The sequence below is a fragment of the Tachyglossus aculeatus genome, chromosome X2, assembly GCF_015852505.1.
Source record: "Tachyglossus aculeatus isolate mTacAcu1 chromosome X2, mTacAcu1.pri, whole genome shotgun sequence".
Classification (NCBI taxonomy): Eukaryota; Metazoa; Chordata; class Mammalia; order Monotremata; family Tachyglossidae; genus Tachyglossus; species Tachyglossus aculeatus.
In genome coordinates, this window is record NC_052100.1 from 3,590,242 (window position 1) to 3,610,297 (window position 20,056).

Below are 20,056 nucleotides of genomic sequence, written 5' to 3' on the forward strand. Positions count from 1 at the left end.
CCACCTTCGCAATGCCGCTAAAATCCGCCCTTCCCTCTCCATCCCAACCGCTCCCACGTTAATACAGTCCTTATCCCGCCTGGATCAGCCCCCGTGCCTCTCCCCACTCCAATCCATACTTCACTCTGCTGCCTGGATCATCTTTCTATAACATTCAGGACACGTCACCCGGCTCCTCAAAATACTCCAGTGTTGCCCCACCACCTCCGCATCAAACAAAAACTCCTCACCATTGGCTTCAAAGCACTCAAAGCTTCAAACTTTTTTGAGATGCGCGTCTGCCAAGAAAAGCAGAGTCCACGGGTGTGACAAGGCGCTTACTTTAAACCCTGAGATTAGGGGGTGATATCCCCGGGCTTCCCCCCAACCCCGATCTTCCACCGGGGAGGGAAACAACACCCTCCCGCCCCGCCGAACCACACTGACGACCCGCGAGCCGCTTCAGGAAGTCAGTCGCTTCCATCTCCTCCTTACCTTTTTGCCTTTCTTCTTGGATGTGGTGGCGGCCCCGGTGCTCGGCTCGCTCTTCTTGGCCGCTTTGTCCGAGGAATCCTTCTTGGCTTCGGAGGTCACGTCCCCTAAGGGGGCCAGGTCCGCCTCGTCGCCCAGCGAGCTGCCGCTCTCCAGCAGCGCGGCCGCCTCCTCCTCGTCCACGAGCAGCTCGTCTTCGGACTCGAGCAGGAGGTGGGGCTCCGGCTCCGCCCGCTCTCCGTCCTTCGGGGCCTTCTCCGCCGCCTCGCTCGGTTTCCCCTCCGGCTCCTTGCCGTCCCCGCTGCTGTCGGCTTTTTGAGAGCTGTCCGACTTGGATTTCTTCTCGCTCGGGCAGTCTTTGGTGTCCGGGGAGTAAGACCGCTTTCTGCGGGAGGGAAAAGGACCCGTCGGGGAAGCGTCCTAGGAGGCCGAGCGGAAAGAGCCAGGGCCCGGGAGCCGGAGGACCTGGGCTGAGCCACCTCACTTCTCCGGGCCTCAGTTTCCTCATCCTTCCGGGAATTCTGCTCTAGTCCTCCCTCCGCCAAGAGCCCCGTGTGGGACAGGGACCGTGTCCAACCTATCTCGTACCTACCGTGAGCACAGTGCTTGGCACACAGTAAACTCTCAACAGATCCCACCATGGTTATTTTTGGTGATCACTAAGTGGAGGCTGGGGGGGTGGGGGGTGGTCACTCGCCCTGGGAAGGTAGGAGGGGAAGTTACCGGGATTTATCTTTCTTCAACAGCTCGATTCCTTTGTTGGGGATCTACAAAACAAACAGGTTTGGTTAGCAGCAGGTCACGTGAACCAGACCAAAAATGCCACAGGAATTCAGCGCGATGAGGCACGAGATAGCTGTGCTTCTCCCCTAGCAAGCCGATTTTCAGACTTTGACCGACTGACTTCGGGTTTGAGGTGCCGGCTTTTTACTCGCCAGTTTGGGCTGGGGCTGAGACGCAGGAGGCCGGCCGTCTTCTACACTGTCATCTCCTTGCGGACAGGGAATGTGCCTCTCCACTCCGCTGTATTACACCCTCCCAAGGAAGGGTATAATACAACCTGTATATATGTCTGTACATATTTATTACTCTATTAATTTTACTTGTACATATTTATTCCATTTATTTTATTTGGTTTCTATGTTTTGCTTTGTTGTCTGTCTCCCCCTTCTAGACTGTGAGCCCGCTGTTGGGTAGGGACCGTCTCTATATGCTGCCAACTTGGACTTCCCAAGCGCTTAGTACAGTGCTCTGCACACAGTAAGCGCTCAATCAATACGATTGAATGAATGAAGGAATGAAAGAGTGTTCTGCACACAGTAATCGCTCAATAAATATCACTGGCTGATCGACATCCTTTACGCCACTTCCTCCTCCTCTCCAGCCATCTCCCCAACTAGATTGTCAGCTCGAGCCCCAAGGGACCCCCACCCGTCTCCAGGTGGGACCCCCGAGGGCCCCCGCTGAGGATCAGCACATCGGGAGAGCCCACGCTTCCAGGCAGTGGGGACGACCACTCCTGGTCCGGTCTTGTTCGGGGCGGGAAGAGAAATGGCTCGAATACCTACCCGGAGGACCAGCTTTTTGTACTTCTCCGACAGGTCCACCTTGACGCACCTGCCCTGGAACCAGAGGGCCTTCTTCAAGCAGTGGTCAACCATGCTCATGGCATCCTCTCGGGTCTCCATCTCTATAAAAGCCTGGAGAAGAACCGGCAGGAGGAAAATACAGCAACTCCGGCAATGCCGCCTTAACCCCGGGGGCTGCGTTTGGCCGAGTCGGGCCAGCCGCCGAGAACAAAACGACACCAAGACCTCCGCGACGTGAGGCCGCCCCCCATCAGAAAGAGCCATTCAAAGCCCACGAGAACACGGTATTTCCGCCCTGCTGGCGTGGTCGTCTTCGCAAAGAGAAGCCACCTTTTATAGGCTCAAGCTTTACTGTGAGACTCACCCTCTCCCTACAGTTCCCGATAAGTCAAGGGTGCAAACAACTTTCAGGAACCAAGCAAGGCAGCGGGCCTACAGCCTGGTGTTTTCCGCTCCCCCATGCCCGCTCAGTGTGCCCGGGAGACCCCCTGGAAGTGAGGGAGGTGTTGGAGCTTCGGAGCGGACGGTACTTCAGGTGAAACCCTGAGATCGCGGGGGACCGGTTTCTCAAAATAAAGAACGGACACCCGCCGACCAACGTGTCAAGGACCTCACCTGACTCTTCATCCTCATTAATATGTAATTCTTTATTTTTCCGTAGGGCTCGGCGAGTTTGATGACCGCGCTGTCGGAATACCCCGAGTGGGGTAAGTTGCTCAGGTGTATCACCCGCCCGAGCTCTGGCTTCGGTTCGAACTTCTGTTCAGACTTCCCTCCTTCGGGTTTCTTGACGTTTGAGGTGTTTCGGGGTGGGGAGGGGAGGGGGGTGTTTTGTGTTTCAAACAGAAAAAGAAAAAGAAGAGTGAAACTATACACGGCGCTACGGGAATCACGTCAACGTCAATCAGTCCCGGGTAGCCGGGTATTCCTTCCGAGCGGAAAACGCAGAGATCGGGGAGGGTGAGGGAGCCGACGGCCAAGAACCGAAAGGGGAGGGGGAAAAAAACAGAGCCCCCACAAATACCTTTATCCTCTTGTACTTCTGGGATAAGTGGACTCTGACCGGCTTGCCGAAGACCAGGGCTGGGGACGTGGTGTAGTAATCTACCGCGGCTTGGGCGTCCTCCGTCGTGGACATTTCGATGAAGGCCTGCAAGTGACGGCCACGGAGTCAGGGCCTGTCCTGAGCCTCGCCGTCGCGGGCCGCGCCCCCGGGAAACTGGCCTCACCGACAGCTCTGTGGTGCTTTGGATAGAAACTGGCTTCCCCCCGCCCCCGGCTAGTCCATTAAGCCTGGCTAGTCCCCGCTCCGGTGGACGGCTGGGATCGCTAGTCGGAAGAAAACGCGGTTGAGAGGGAAGAGCCTGCCCCTGCTCCCCTTCAAATGCTCAAGACTGGACTTGTGTCTGTGTGTGCCAAGTCCTGTATTTCCCTCATATGCTTGGTCGGAAACACTGTTAAACACGGCTGGGGACACTGTGCTTCGCTCCCCTGCTGCCTTAAATCAGCCTGGGGCCTGGGAAAGCGAAGGTTTTAGACTCTTTAACAGGGGCACTGGGGGCTCTAGGCCTTTCTCCTGGGGCCGTGTACCTCGTTAATTTTATTGAGGATCAGGTGATTTGAGATCACCCCGAAGGGCTCCACCAATTGCAGCAGCTGGTATCTCAGGTTTTTCCCACGCTGGAAATCCATAATGTGAACGACCCGGCTGGTCTCCTGTTGGCAGGGCGGAGGAAGAGGAAAGTCGGACCGTAAGCAGACGTTTACCGTGACTCAGGCCTAGGATACACTGTCTTGGGGAACGGAGGAGGGAACTAGACAACACCCATTCCCTCATTTTAGCACCCTGAATACACTGTGCAATTGGTGGGGGGGGGGGGGGGAAATCACCAATTAACCCGCCCCAGAGGGAAACGGACTCCTCCCAGAGAGGCTTGTTGCTCTAGGTTTTACTATTGACCGGGCAAACCGCACTGGCCTAGATCTGAAGCGATTAATGGTTCACGGGGGGACAGAGATCTCCTTGGGCTGCCCGCAGAGGCAAAAACCTCCTTCGAGGCTGTAAGAGTCGGAGCAAAACCACCCACGGCGTTGTGATTCCTCACAAACCGACTCTTTCGCTTATATCTCGTCCCTCGGGGTAACTCCTTTGTTTCTCCTCCCCGCCCTCCCCTCTGTGGCAACTGAGAAGCAGCGTGGCTCAGTGGAAAGAGCCCGGGCTTTGGGGTCAGAGGTCACGGGTTCATATCCCGGCTCCGCCACTTGTTGGCTGTGTGACTTTGGGCAAGTCGCTTCACTTCTCTGGGCCTCAGTTCCCTCATCTGGAAAACGGGGATGAAGCCTGGGAGCCCCCGGTGGGACAACCTGATCACCTTGTCACCTCCCCAGCGCTTAGAACAGTGCTTTGCACATAGTAAGCGCTTAATAAATGCTATCATTATTCTAGACGGTGAGCCCACTGTTGGGTAGGGACCGTCTCTATATGTTGTCAACTTGGACTTCTCAAGCGCTTAGTACAGTGCTCTGCACACAGTAAGTGCTCAATAAATACGATTGATTGATTGAAAGGTGCAAGCCCAAGGTGGGACTGTATCCAACCCAAATACCTTGTATCTACCCCAGCGCTTAGTAGAGAGCATGGCAAATAGTTAACACTATTAAACAAATACCACAATTATCATTATTATTATCATCCCCGCTCCCTGGTGTTTTGTTCAGGGTTAACCACCACCCCAGCCCTCTGGGCACGTTCCACCTAAATGGGCCGTGTGGGCTGTGAAATCTTCCCTGCTTGGCCTCCACAACTTCCTGATGGACCAACAGACCAGGCGGGGATAGGAAGGGTCGGATGCCGGACACCAGCTGGGATCCCGGCTGCTGCCGGGACGTCGGCCCTTTGGGCCGGGAAGACGCGAGGGGAGCAGACGGGATTTACAGGTCTGGGGGGGATAACTCTGATACTGACCATTCTGCCTTTCTGCATGTGTCTTGGTCCTTGCATGTTCCCATTTCCGGAACCTACCGTGAGAAAAATATGTGTTTTTCAGTTTTCGTTTAGAAAAACAGGAACGGGGGCGGAGGGGGCGGAGGCCATGCGGCCTGTACTCCTAGAATGAGGGGAAACTCGGGAGGGGAGTGGAGAGGGGAGCACAAGATACACTCGGGCTGCCTGGGAGGTGAGCTGAAGACCACCTGACTAGTTTTAGGGAACACATCAGACGTATCAGAAGCAGCGTGGCTCAGTGGAAAGAGCCAGGGTTTTGGAGTCAGAGGTCATGGGTTCAAATCCCGGCTCCGCCAACTGTCAGCTGTGTGACTTTGGGCAAGTCACTTCACTTCTCTGGGCCCCAGTTCCCTCATCTGGAAAACGGGGATGAAGACTGTGAGCCCCCCATGGGACAACCTGATCACCTTGTACCTCCCCAGCGCTTAGAACAGTGCTTGGCACAAAGTATGTGCTTAATAAATGCCATCATCATTATTACTATCTGAGGAAGGTGGGGAGATGACCCAGAAGCCAGGGGCCCTGCTCCGCAAGAAGAAAGGAACTCGACAGAGCAGGGAAAGTAATACCCGTGTTTACTTCTGTGCTTTAGCAGGAGTCAAGCACTGTCAGCATGGATAATCTAGACTATGATTCTAGACTGTGAGTCCACTGTTGGGTAGGGGCTGTCTTTATATGTTGCCAACTTGTACTTCCCAAGCGCTTAGTACAGTGCTCTGCACACAGTAAGCACTCAATAAATACGATTGAATGAGTGAATAATCTCTTTGGTCGCCCTCAAAATAACAAACCCAAACCCGCCGCCAAAAGTCTCACTGTCTGTTTCCCCTTCCCAACAGAAGGACAATGGAGAATTCAGAACCAAGCGCTACACTGCCCATCGCTTTCACTTTTCTGCAAAAATTGACTTCGGCCCATCTTAAGATGGTCCTTAAGTCAGGCCTAACGTGGCCAGGATTGAGAAACAGAAGGTCCTGGGTTCTCCTCCCAGCTTTGCCCCGTCTGCTGTGGGACTCTGGGCCTCAGTTCCCTCAACTGTAAAATGGGGACTAAGACTGTGAGCCCAGTGTGAGACAGGGACCGTGTCCCACTTGATAAGCTCGTACCTACCCTGGCGCTTAGTGCAGTGCTTGACATAATAAGCACTTAAAAAAAATAATAAATCTTAGGTCGACTGTTACTCTGTGCCCATGGACTATGCTGAATGTGCCCTATGTCCCCAAGGAAAGGGATCGGGCTTCAGAAACCCAACTGACCCACGCGTTTCACCTATGTTACCTCTCGGTCCGACTGGGGGACCTCCAAGGTGGAAGGAAGGAGGAGGGGGGCCGAGGATTCCGGGGGCCGGGTTGGTCGACTGCTGCAGCATAAAAGGGTCGCCCCTGGAAAGGCAGGACAGAGAAGCGTTCACAACTGTTCCTCCGGGTCAGCGCACGGGACCGCGTCGCGCCACCGGCAACCCGAGCCCGCGAGGACGGAGCCGGGGGAACTTGTGGGAAAAACTCTGCCCACCGGCATCTGAGGTGGCAATATACACAAAGGGCGCGTCTGATGCAGGCGAATCAGAAACGCCGCCAAAGGGGGAAGCCGGGGGGGAAGCAAAACGCCACCAACAATCCCCCGCCTGGCATAAAAGGCTGCCGTCTTGGCATGGCGTGAAGCTTAGCATTTCACCATCCCCGACTGTAATGTGTTTTCCTACCTATACCCACACCTCTCGGCCGCTCCCCTCGCCGTTTGACTTGCTATTTGCTAATTCTGGCCCACCTTGCGTTCTATTGTTTGGCCACCTTTAGGGGTGCCCTCCTCTTTCACTTTTAGAAATGGGCATGGAGGGCAGGGGAGACTTGGACGATCCTCTCCGAGTTCGGGGGGAGCGGGTCTGGAGGGGAATCTAGCTCCAGTCTGCGGGGGCGGAGAAGAATTATCCCGAGCCACTAGACAGTGTGAGCTCATTGTGGGCAGGGAATGTGTGTGAGTTGTTGAATTGTACTCTCCCAAGCGCTTAGCACAGTGCTTGGCACGCAGTACGCGTTCAATCAATATGACCGAATGCAGTGCTTAGTACTGTGCTCCGCACACAGCAAGTGCTCACTAAATACCACTGATTGGACTGACAATTCCACTCAGGAACTCTCCCCCGCCTCAAAAACGTAAAATAAGAATCTAAAGCCTGGGTCAACCTTCTCCCTACCTCACAGGGATGCTGTGAAGATAAAATTTATTTATTTTATTTGTACATATTAATTCTATTTATATTATTTTGTTAATATGTTTGGTTTTGTTCTCTGTCTCCCTCTTCTAGACTGTGAGCCTGCTGTCGGGTAGGGACCGTCTCTAGATGTTGCCACCTTGGACTTCCCAAGCGCTTAGTACAGTGCTCTGCACACAGTAAGCACTCAATAAATACGACAATGAATAAAATGAGAAAAAAGGGCTCCTCAGAGTCACAGTTCTATTATTATTTTATTTTCACACCTGCCTCTAGACTTTCACACCCTCTAGACTTTAAGCTCCTCATGGGCAAGGAACATGACTATCATCTCGGCTGTCCTGTCCTCTCCCGGGTGCTTAGGACAGTGCTCTGCACACGGTAAGCGCTCAATAAGCACCTGTGATTGAAAACAGACCTGGGGGACTCACCTGCAACTGCAGTTCTCTACAAGTGGGTAGCACACCCGTTCAGGGGCGTGGGCGTGAGAGTGGGGGCTCCGTTTCAGTCTAATTAAACATGAGCGAGGGAGAAAGGTTCACTCTCCCCCCCGGCCCCCAACCAATCTTTCAGTTACCCATTCTCGGGCTGCCCACTTTTAGAGAATCGTTTAAAAAAAAAATTTTTTTTTTAATCCTGATTTTGTATTTTTAAAATAAAGAAACCCTGGTCATCTCTGCTCCCGATCTACCAATGGGCCTTTTTTGTGCTCTCTCATTTTTAGTAAATCCGGGGTGGGGAGTCTAATTTGCAAAGGAGAACCCGAGTTTTACAAAATACATCGACTGAAAAAAAAGTCATCCAATGTGGAATTGCACTTACATTCCATGACCAGAATCACTGTCAGGATTCCATTCTGGATAGCTTGGGACCAGAAGAAAAAAAAAAAAAAGGAAAAGAAAAAAAATAACTTGAAAATCAAACGGTCCTCTCTCCTAAACAGATCGCTAGTAAGAACTTGACGTAGAAACGGGGGCCCGCCGTTTTAAAATTAGGGGAAATTCGCAGTACGCCCGGGTGGTTAAAAACATCTCCAGTTCCCGGCAGGGACGTAACTGGAATCGAGCAAACATTTCCATCACGCTCCCCAATGTCAGAAATCTAGCATTGCCTCCAAAGGTTTCCCTCACAATCAGAACCGCGCTTAGAGCCTGGGTCCTATTAGTTTTCTTTTCAAAGTGACCGACGGCTAGGCGGATTCCCCGAACCACTGATTGAGAAGGAATTTCAGACTCTCCTACATTTCCAGAAGTAGCTGACACCGGCGGCTGTGGGTTGCTCCATTGATATGCTGATTCCACTCCTGCAGCAAAGTAAATAAGCGACATGATCAAAAAGCGTTTGGGAGATTCTTCGCGCCCAGCTCGACGCGGGAGGCGTCCGACGCGAACCCGTGGACGACACAGACCCCGTTTCGGGTCGGCTCGGGGAGCTGACTTACCTGATTTGGCTCGGAGGCTTTCCCCGCACCCCTTCCCTCCCTCACCCCGGGGACTTTTCCGGCCTGATCCAGCCCTGAAGCGTGCTGTGCCACATTCTTGGAAAATCTGTATCGCGGAGCGATGCCCCTCCCTGCTGGGGCCTCAGTCCCGAGGTAAATATTCTTACACTCCACCTTTTTCCCTCGCCCCCATCTAGTTTAACGTCCGTCTCTCCCCGTAGGCTGAAAGCTCCTCGCGGGCGGGGATCGGGCCCCCCAACTCGGCTGCATTATCCTCTCCCAAGCATTAGGTTCTGCGGTCGGCGCTCGAAAAACGCCATCGACTGACGTCCGCGGTGGGAAAAGTACCTCGTCGGGAAGGCGTTTGGGCAGATCGCCTTTGGAGAACAATGGCTCCCCATGCGTGCCTGAAAAAATTACTGCAACCCATGGCTGGGTCCTGAAAAGAACATCATTACGGTATTCGTTAGGCGCCTGCTGTGTGCCAAGCACAGTTAGAAGCAGCGAAATGGCTGTGAAGAAACTTTTCCCGGGCGGCAATAAGAAAAAAGAGCCACACGCGTGTGTCTTTTTAGAGAACGGAGAAGCTGCAGGAAAATGCTCTGCAGCCGTTCCAATCTTACAAGAGACGGCCGTGGGTTGGTAATTTTATTAGATTTTCTATCTGCGACTGTAGGCTCCTCGTGGGCAGGGACTGCAGCTACCAACTCTGCTGTACTGTCCTCTCCTGGGCGCGTATTACAGTGCTCTCCGCACACAGTAGGCGCTCAATCAGTACCATCGACAGAACTTCGAGGATCTGGATCTCGTTTTCGATTCTACTTAGAATTTCCCTTGTCAGCACTCAAGAGCTGTTAGTATGTTTGGTTTTGTTCTCTGTCTCCCCCTTTCAGACTGTGAGCCCACTGTTGGGTAGGGACTGTCTCTACATGTTGCCAATTTGTACTTCCCAAGCGCTTAGTACAGTGCTCTGCACACAGTAAGCGCTCAATAAATAAGATTGATGATGATGATGATGAAGAGCCGGAGAATCCGTCGCCCCTCTCGGGGCCTTTTCCTGGGGAGCGTCTGGCTATTAATCAGTAGCTTCATCCCTCAGCGCCGGAGTCCTGGACGGAGCCGGGGGAATAAGGGGGAGTCGCCATGACCTCATCGAGAACGAGCAACAGAAACTAAGGTAGCTAAAGCTTAGAATAGTGCTCAGCGCTCAGAACAGTGCTTTGCACGTAGTAAGTGCTTAATAAATGCCATTATTATTATTATAAAGCGACCCAGGAGGCTGTTGGGGAATGAAGCCAGCGGATTCTACCACCGTCTCACCATCAGGGCAGTCCTGCAAATCCTTGAATCGGAGAGGGGCAATATCTATAATTCTCCCAACACAGGAGCAGTAAGTTCTACGGGGGCAGAAGATGGGAGGAACTCCCTCAACCCAACTCTCTGGAGGGGAGACTGAGGTGAACCAGACAGCCAGGCCCCCGGGGCCATCTCTCCCAGAGGGGGAAGTCTGCTCTACCACTCCGGTGCCCCAGGAGAAATATACTCTGGAAACAGTAGGCACCAGGTCTGACACTCGTTTTTCTCCATCTGAAAACACAGATGCTTGCCTCGAGCCACAATCTAAGGGGGTGGGACAGCTTAAACCCAGAGCACTGTCCAAGTTCTAAAAATCTAGATGGTGTGTTCTGATTTTTCACTAGGACAATCCTGGGGTTGCAGAATCAGGAGGAATTTACGCTAACGGGGGGGAGAGGGAGGGAGAGAGAGAGAGAGCGCAAGAGTGATAAAGTTAAAATGGCACAATTTGAATGCCGTACTGGAATCTCATTAGGAAAGATTTGTGTGATTCCGGGACCCTGAATTTGGCGGGGGCTGGGGCGCAGATGGGACACGGGAGAAACGCACCTAAAAATATTAGCAAATATCAAAAACGGAGAGACCTGGCTGGAATGCAACTTGATAACTCTGGAGATGCCCTTGAAGGGGCACCTAGAAACAATCTCACCTGACAGGTGAGATGGGTTTACTGGCTGTTTTCTACCTCCTAGGCTGTTTTATAGTTGAGGGATAGGAATTCTACTCCTCCAGGGCTAACTGACAGGGCCAGATTTTCCAAGAAAAGCAGCACCTTCCGGAGGGCAGGATGAAGCACCACGAGCAGGAGGAAATCCTCCGCTTTCGCCACAGGCGTTTCTTCAAGACACCGCTCTGCATCCTCAGCTACAGAGCGTGGGGGGACACCAGAATTTAAAGGGGACGAGGGCCAACGCAGACGGGACGCGCCCATCACCTCCCGGCTGGGATCCCTGGGCCGCTGAGTTTCTCTCGTGGGGTTCGGCGGCGGCCTGGCCCCTTGAGGGCAAACTGAACGTGGGATCCAAATGAGACAGGGGGCTTCTGCGCCTGGTCAGTTTCGAGAGCAAATGGTAAAAACCCGCTGCTGTTATCGGGTAGAGCAGCAATTTCAGGAGACTGTAAAGGACCCAGGGCTGGGTGGAGGGGACTAGGGGAGGATGGCCTGACCGGTGGCATTCCCGACCTCCAGAGACGCACCGTTTAGGCTGCTTGCCCCGGCACGCTTGCTTCTTTTAAGGAGCCGGGGACATCTACGGCGGCCCTCCCTCCGCTGGATCGGTGTTAACTAGACCCTTGCAGGGAGGTCAGTTTGAGGGCCGATCCCGTCAGTCGGATGCCCACCCCCCAGGATGGCGTACCCAAAGCTACCCCCCCCTAGACTGCCAGCTCCTCGGGGGTGGGGATCGTCCCTTCTAACGCTTTGGCAGCGGACTCTCCCGGGCGCTTAGGACAGGGCTCTGCACACGGTAAGCGCCCGATGAACACCGCTGACTGGCCTGAGAAGGTGCGGATCCAATGCTCAGGACGGTTCCGGATCGCCAGGAAAACGGAACCTCTCCCGAGCAAAAATCCACAGATGGCTATGAGACGTCGCCTCGCGTTACTGGCGACTCCTGCTTCAGACTTCAGGATTTAAGAGCTCGACCGGCCCGACTTCTAAAGGGCCAACGCTTTCAAAATTTTTTCATAAAAAAGGAGTGGAAAAATTAGCCTAACACAGAGAGGTTAAAGGATCTTTAGCCTCCCGTCGGGACGAAGCAGTTGTCCCTCGTGAGGCTTTATGGCTGACTTCGAAGCTTAGATCTTCCAAATTTTTACGTATTCAAAATTACAGAGTTAAGCCTTTCTAGTTCCTTTTACCAAAGTTCCTTCCATCGAAGAGAATTACTTGTGAAGAGCAGAGATCAGACTCCACAAATAAGAGCCTGGGGAGGGCAGGGAGGGAGGTGTACAAGTGTGCCTTCTACCAGGGAGAATAGTGGCCAGTTTAGCGATCAAACTAAAGTACCTCAATGTTTCTGGGGACCGCTATGTATTTTGACAACCGCTCTCGAGGTTTTTTTTTTAAAAAAAAACATATGCCTCCAAAGAATAGACGGGTAGGAAACGTCACTCTAGATGCAACTGCGAAGTAAAAGACAGCGGCCGTACCCTTGTGCAAAATTAATTTCAAAGCAGAGGAATACTCCGGCCGCCCCCGACGGAGTAGCCTTAGAGCGGCCGAGGACAGCAGGCCGGGCTGATGAGGCGGGGGGCGGGAGGAGGGAGGCTGAAAATGGGCGAGAGCAAACTGGGCTGAAATGCTAGAGCGAGGACAACGGATCAGGCATCTGGAGGAAGCTGCCACCTTGCCAGAAGGAGACGTGGCAACTGAACAAAAGGAGAGGAGAATGCAAGGGACCGGCTTTGGGCTTTTAGCCGTACTGAGAACCCCGGAAGAGCCTCTCTTCCCAAGTCAGGTAAAGAACGCGCCGCTGGGGACGCGGAGCAGGATACTGCCGGATGCTCTAAGGGGGAAGTTAAAAAAGTGAGCCCGAAGGGCGTTTCCAGGAAATGGTGGGAAAGGAGGGGAGGAGGAGGGAAAAAAAAAAAAAAAACCAAAACCCCAAACAAAATCAAAAAGGACCATCGAGTTTAGCCAGAGTTCCGAGGGCGCTGCGGGGAAACTAAAAGGGGAAGAACGACCTCGTTCCCAAACACGGAACGTCCCGAAGCAAATGAATTCCGGGGCTCTACATTAACGCTTCCCCTCTGGCCACGGAGAAGGGAAAAGAGGAGCTTGCTTACACAAGAGCACATCTTTTCTACGTACACGTCGGAATCAAGACAGAAGCGGAGAGAGCTGAAATCTAGCTTCCCGAGGAGTACGGCGTGGAGACTGTTCCGAAAAATAAATAAGTAAAAAAATAGAAACCCCGCAGCCCTCCCCCCCACCCCCACCCCGATAAAGGCAGAATAAAACCAAGGCCCCAAACCCCAGGCCGAGAGGCCGGGCGCGGGGTGTCAAAGAACGTCTCCGGATGCCGAAAGCCGGCAAGATCTCCCGGCGGATGACAGCTCCGTGGCCAGAGGCGGAGGCCCCTAATCTGCCGACTCCGGTTAACGTAGAGCCCCGGTTTCACCCGCTCCACCCGCAACGGGCCCGCCCGGCGGAGCTCGGGCTGGTCGGAGGTCCGCGAACCCGAGCCACCGGACGGAGGGGAGGGGGGGGCGAGGTCAAAACAGAATCAGGCACTAACAACGTACAGGAAACCAGAAGCGCCGTGTCTCGCGCCAGACTCACCTTATTAGAATGAACGGGCATATCGCATATAGAGCAGAGATGGGGGTACCCTTTCGGTAAGAATCCGTGGAAGTCTTCGACATTGCTACTCGGAGGGGCGCCCCGCTTTTTCTCAAAGAGAGATCTCTCCTGCAGAGGGCCGGGGCCGCGGCCCACCTGCTCGTACTCACTGTCAAACTTATGATAGTTATGCGAGCTCTCGCCATAGAAAGAGTCCTCCCTACACCTCTCTCCGTCTCTCAGTCGGTCGTCTTCGTAGTCCATTCGGTCATAATAACCAGACTCTTGAGAACGACTTCCGTGGTCATAATCAAGGACGGGGTTGAGGCTAGGGCCCCGCTCGTCAAAGCTATCTCTTCTAAAGTGCCTTTTCTCTTCCCACTCCTCCCTAGGGACTCGGTACGGAGGCTCCCGGGGGGCCGATCTGCCATCTCTACCATAACTCAACGAAGAGCCTTCTTCGCTTCGCCTCCTCTTAAGCTGCAGGAGGATCTGGGGCAAGTTCTCGGGGGTGATCTTGTCCTCCGGGTAGCGACTCAGTTCGTCTAAGTCTCGGGCCGACAGACCGAAGCTGGCCAGGATGTTACTGGCCTGGTCCGTGTCGCCGCGGTGCTGGGAAGACAGGGGGAGCGGCCCCCTGCTTCCGATGTTAAATATGGACTGCAAATTATGGGAAGAAGTGCTAGCAGAAGACAGGGCGCTATGAGATCCTTGTTGATTCAATGAAGAGCTCATTCCAAGATTCATTAAGCTAGCAAGGCGGGCAGTGCCCTGGTTCATCCTTCCAAGAGATGCTGGCATACTTAAAGACTGGGTGGCGGCCGCAAGAAGGCCTATTCCTGGCGACAGGTCCCGCCCGTGACCTTGGGAGTCCCTACTCAGAGATGACTGCGGGAATGACTTGGACATTGCCGGGCTAGATCTTTCTTGGCTACTTTTAGGGGGTCGGGACTCTAAAGACGGCCCAAGAGAAAGCTCACGCTAGAAAGCTAGGCACGCTTCGCTTCAGAAATGGTAACGCCAAGAAAGAGGATCGCTAAGGACTGTGGCTTCTTCTTCAAGCTGAGAACCAGCAGACAACTCTGTAGAAAAATAAGCAATTTTAGTCAGAAATCCCTTTAAGCAGATGCAGTTTGAAAAAAAAATAAAAAAACTTATGCATCATGTTGATTTAAAAAAAAAAGAGAGAGAAAAACATTCAAGATCTCAAATTTACAAGGCTTTATTAACATACCTGAAACAGATTCAAGATGCCCCCAGAGCCTCTACGTTATCCAAAAGCAAAAATAGTTAGCCGTCTAAGACATGCTACAGTTTACCGTCTAAAAGCGAATTTTCTACCTGAGCTTAAATGAACCAGCAGAAGCTTTTGGGCGTCTGACTGCATTCACGTGTCAGTGGAAAAAAAAAAAAACTTACACAAGAATGAGTCCCTGCCGCAAAAGGAATGAGTACGCACTCTACAGCTTGATGCTTAGGTCGCGGGAGGAAGGATTAGTCAAAACTGAGGTCGAAGAGGGATCCGACTGAAAGGTACCCTTGAAAAATGAAACCTGTACACACGTGAGGAAAAGACGCTAGAGAAACAAAAGCCGACGACGGCCGAGCCACGATCATCTACAATCGTCCACCGTCCGCGGGAAAAATCCACCTGCCGGGGTGAAGACAGATGTGGAAATTGGGAGGTGGTCCTGGCAGAATTTCAGAGCTCACGCTCGGGCTTAGGGGGCCCGGGCGATTCAGACCTGTACCAGGTCCCGGCTCCCCCCTCCACCTCAGACGGTGCTCCCTTTAGCTGCTCTTACGAGATAAGGAGGGCTGAATGTGCTCAGACCCGCAGGGGTAGAGACGTCCTGAAAAAACCTCAGGGGCAGAAAGCGGAGTAGGCGATTCTAGATCTCATACAGGCTTCGGAGTTGGTTGTTAACCAAAGGCGGGCTGGGTTTTTGGGGTGGGGCCGCACCTCTAAGAGCTCTCCGATAGACAAAAAATGGCATTCTGAGCACTTGCTCGCCAAAGACCCCACGGCATTTTTCCACGGAACCGTAGCCCCCTCCAGAAAAATTCATTCAACCTGAATCATCGTTTTTCACCCCCCTCCTTTTTTTTAAAATGGTATTTAGTAAGCGCTTACTATGTGCCAGACACTGTACTAAGCGCTGGAGATCACTTTCACGCCCTTAAACCACTGCCGTATGCCAGCTCGGAGGTCACGGATCTGAAAAGCTGAAACCACGGTCCTGCTTCCGTCAAAATCATCCGTGGTTTAGAGCCACGGTTTACTCATTTGGTTAACCACAATTCAGTAGCAGAGGGCAAAATGTCTTTGACCTATTCACATGTGACTTATATTGTGGGTCCTGCTACAATAGGGAGACATCTTTTCCCTTTATCGCCCAAATATTGAAAGGCAGAAGTTTCAATCCCATTTTCTTAAAGCTAAAATGAACCCCGCCGGTCAGTTTGGGGTCTAGGGCTGGACGACCTCCGTTGGCTAGCACTCGGAAGGGGTCGATGAAAGCAGGAATTTACTGTACAAATACAGCAGCAGAGGAAGGGAAAAAAACCTAGGTAAAGGCGGAACGGAGGAGGGCCTCGGTTAAAAAGGGATGAAGGAAAGTTTACGACGAGACACAGGCTAATTAGAGGTGGCTTGGGTTACAGAGAAGGATGTCCTCACACCAAAAAGAGATGGACTTGAGGAAAGACACTCAAGGAATAGGTGCTAGATGAGATCCATTACGTAGTGGGTAAGTTTTACAACAAGACCATTCTAAACCGGGTTTTTAGAGACGTGGATTCCTTGTGATGAGGGGGAGGCTATTTGGAGGGAGTTCAAGTGGGACCGTTTTTTAAAGGTTTCACTAAATCGTACATCTGCAAATGTCAGCACGGAGCCCTCGACCTCAGGCTACAGCTTGAGAGAGCCTTCAGAGACAAAATAGCTCGATGCTGACAAATAAAAAAACTCGCTATTAGCGGCAGCTCATTGCATCTGACCTCAGAGGCAGCGAAATTTCCCCAAGGAAGTTACACCTACTGGTCTGTCCTTTCAGGTAAGGGGGCCCTTCCACGTTTCCCAAGGAATAAAATCAAAACCATCGGCATCTCGCTGCTTCTGAATGATAACGGCACCTCCACAGCACTACCTGGTAGCAGAAGGGCGGCAGAAAGCTATGGTAAAAGCTAGGATTTCGAGGCTGCAGGCCACCGATTTTTAAGACGGATAGAAAACAGGGAACAGGGGAAAACCAGAACCACCCAGAAGGGAAAGTGAATTTATTTTCCAAGTACCAGGGGAACTTGTACGCTGTTTCAGGGACAGCTGTGGCTCGAGGTCCAGGCTGGAGTGGTTTGACCCTATCTAATTGCGGGACTCTGACGCATCGGATGAGAACACAAGATATTCGGAGTATGACCATGAGACAGTACTCCTGAGAAACAGTTTTAGGAGAGCATTTCCTCAGAGCAATTAATAGATAGATGCTGGAGAGGAAAATAGCCTAGAGGAATCAAGTTTGGCCAAAGATTAGTCCCTAAGAAAGAAGAGGTCACTGACTGCCAGAAGGAATTCCACTAGTATTTGTGATTACATGCACAGTTGATATCACTGCTTTAGTTGGTAATGGTTTTTGTCTACCTCCACTATTAGAATGTAAGCTCCTTGTGGATAGGGAACACTTCATTTTGGCCTTGGCCTTGGACTTTCTTGAGTGTTTCGTATGGTGCATTGTGCCCAGTGGGCCTCAATAAACACCCATCTTCCTATTAATACCTTGACAACAATAAAAGAACACTGTCTCTTCTGGTCCTTTACAAACCCAACACTGGGCCCATTGAGGTGATGGTCAACTCAGTTTTCTTATAATCAAAAGCAAAAGGAGCAAAGATAGTGACCTATCAGATTTTTTTATAAACCATTCATAGACTGGGACCGGTCCAGATACTTCAGTGCTAAAAGCTGGTGGAAGAAGTTTTTACCAACATTCCTGAAGAGCCGTTTGTCGAAAGAAAAAAAAAATAAACCTCACTCATTTTAGAACAAAACCTGCCTTCTTTTAGCAGAAGTATAGAGGACACAAAGGATGACTATGCTGATCAAATTTTCTAACATCCTGGCTTAGTTCTACTACATTAACAACAATAAACAAAACCAAAAAACCCCCAAAACAGAACACTTCAAGGTACCGATTTGTCACGATTTACACTCTCCACCACAAACCTTAGAGGCTAATGCAGATATTAAGGAAAAAACAGGTATAAAACCACAGAGCTCGTCCATACAAATGTCAAAGAAGGTCATTTTAAATGCACACGTTTTACACGACAATATCTGACCAGGCTTATACAATTACAAACGCCATCCACTCCAAAGGTTGATGACGGGCAAATGTTCCTTTCGTAAGTTGAAAACGGCGATGGTTGTTAACCTCACTTTCGCTAAGTGTGATTATCAGCTCAATTATCTCTGGATTTTTCAAAACAATTTCGACATTCAATGGGCTGCTCAATTTCCACCTCTGATCTACTCAAACACCATAGATTCCACAAAAAAATTGGCATTTCTCTTTGGTCCCACAGTGATTTTGAAAGCATATACTGTAATTTTTTTAAATAGTATTTTGTTAAGCGCTTACTAAGGGTCAGGCACTGTTCTAAGCGCTGGAGTCGATACTTCATCAGGCCGGATAAGGTCCCTGCCCCATATGGGACTCATAGTCAAGTAGTAGGGGAAAATGTACGGAAGCAGTAGAGGAAACTGAGGCCCAGAGAAGTGACCTGCCCAAGGTCACACAGAAGGAAGGGGCCGGGATAAGAACGTAGGTCCGCTGGCTCCCAGATCCATCCTCTTTACAATAGCCTACGCTGCTTTCCAAATACACTACAGAAGTTAATTTAAACAGGAGCTTCCTTGGAACAAAGTCCAGGCCTGTTGCTTGCCAGCTCTTGTGAATCTGGTGACAAGAGCTAGTCACTCTTCAACATAAAGCGCCTCCTCCTCTACTTCATAAACCAGACACTAATAAATAAGCCCTACAGCTCTGCCCATCTGTTTGGTAGACCAGGAATCAACTCCTAGCCCCCTTCTTGAGCCAGTGACGAGGGAAACAGGCTGACAGTGTGTCGGGCAGCGGAGAACATGCAGGTTAATTTTCAGGTTAATCAGTGGGAAGAGGCGTTTTTTCAGAATCAGAATGGTTTATTGGAAGCTTGGTTCCCTGGGCCTCCAGAGGAATCTCGTAAATAAGAGGACGGCTTTTAACAGGATTTTAGAGTATGGAGAAATGAATGGCTTGAGGCAGCAAGGATCTTCCGCCCAAGAATTTAGGCAGGTGGCTTTTTATGGGCTCTCTTCTCCAATTAAAGTCCAAGAGGAAATTAGAGGAAGTGACACTTTCAGGACCAACCAAAGGAAAAACAAATTCCACAGACAATAAAACCCTCATGGACTAAGCTTTAAAGAGTCTTCCTGGCTCCTACTTCAAAACCACTCCGGATCGCAGCAATTTCAGGAGGAAAAGAATCTTCTAGACACCTCCCCTCTCTCCATCACTATCTGGCCTGTGGCATTAATGTCCTCCTTGCTTGTGATCATTTCTCCTCCTTTTCATCACTATATCCTAGTGCGATAGCTCAAAACTACCAGATCACTCGCCACCCGTCAGGCTAATCGTTCAAACGTTTCACTCGCCCCTGCAAATACTTTCACAACTACCTTGTTAGACCCACAATCTTGTGCTGTCAAAAGCCACTCTGGTCCCTAAGAATCAAGCAGCAGGCAAAAAGGAAAGGCTCAAGAGGTTTCTGATTAAGACAGCCTACCCACAAGAAAAATGGCTACTAAAGAGAACACGATGGCTTTTCCAACCTTTTTTAAAATGCTCCCAAGACTCCTGGGATTTTTTAAATTTTAAAACAGACTGGAATTGGAATCTTGGAACCAGGCCCTAAGGGCAAACGTGCAACTGTTTGGTTCAACATTTTTTGGCCAATGGGCTGATCCTTCTCAAGGCCCGGGCTTAAACCAGTTTCGCTTTCCCACAGCTTGAGACTTGAATCCCTCATTGAATCCCTCCTACAGGTAGGAGGGATGAACCAGGGTAAAAGAAGCAGCCCCAATCTGGTACTCGGACGCAAACCAATGAAGACAAATCCAAAATGCAGGACAGATTTCATGTGACACAATGATGAGAGAAGCTAAGGAAACTGACAACTGGCAAATGGCTGACAAGTGGCAATGCAACTGGCCTGGGGCAAACAAAACAAAAAATCTATCCCTAACAATGGAGGGCTGGATGCCCAGACAACTTTCCCTTCTAACCACTTCCCCAGCAGGGCTAGTGGAGGGCAGGAGAGTGCCAACAATGCCAAGGTAGGCTAATAGTTGCTCAACTCCACTGGGAAAGAGAGCCATTCCCAGGAATCTTGTAAGCGTGGTCGAGGGGTGAGGGGATAATGACCCTGGAATACTCGTGACACCTCTAACCGCCCAGCCACACAATAGAAATCACTGTACTATATGTTAAGTGCTTCCTATGCGCCAAACATTGTTCTAAGTCCTGGGGTAAATGCAATGTAATCAGATTGGACACAATCCCCGCTCCAGATGGGGCTCATGGTCTAGGTAGGAGGGTGAACAGGTATCAAACCCGTTTTACAGATGAGAAAGTTGAAGCATAGAGAAAATAACCAAAATTCC

At 51.3% G+C, this 20,056-nt stretch overlaps 1 protein-coding gene across 4 annotated transcripts in view; it reads right to left on the reverse strand.

The window, feature by feature from the left end:
• Positions 1-20,056, reverse strand: part of MATR3 (matrin 3) — a 32,007-nt gene that overhangs the window by 4,115 nt on the left and 7,836 nt on the right. For 2 of the 4 annotated variants that reach the window (XM_038771217.1, XM_038771216.1), the window contains exons 2-13: positions 13,357-14,438; positions 8,518-8,579; positions 8,099-8,140; positions 6,343-6,446; positions 5,026-5,078; positions 3,651-3,776; positions 3,085-3,210; positions 2,676-2,846; positions 2,040-2,171; positions 1,195-1,238; positions 475-856; positions 231-278 (exon numbers count right to left, since the gene is read on the reverse strand). In XM_038771217.1, the coding sequence (XP_038627145.1) occupies positions 231-278; positions 475-856; positions 1,195-1,238; positions 2,040-2,171; positions 2,676-2,846; positions 3,085-3,210; positions 3,651-3,776; positions 5,026-5,078; positions 6,343-6,446; positions 8,099-8,140; positions 8,518-8,579; positions 13,357-14,265 (2,199 nt within the window). In that variant the 5' untranslated portion in view covers positions 14,266-14,438. The remainder of the gene's footprint in view (positions 1-230; positions 279-474; positions 857-1,194; positions 1,239-2,039; positions 2,172-2,675; positions 2,847-3,084; positions 3,211-3,650; positions 3,777-5,025; positions 5,079-6,342; positions 6,447-8,098; positions 8,141-8,517; positions 8,580-13,356; positions 14,439-20,056) is intronic. The other 2 variants (XM_038771218.1, XM_038771219.1) reach the window with 2 other exon arrangements.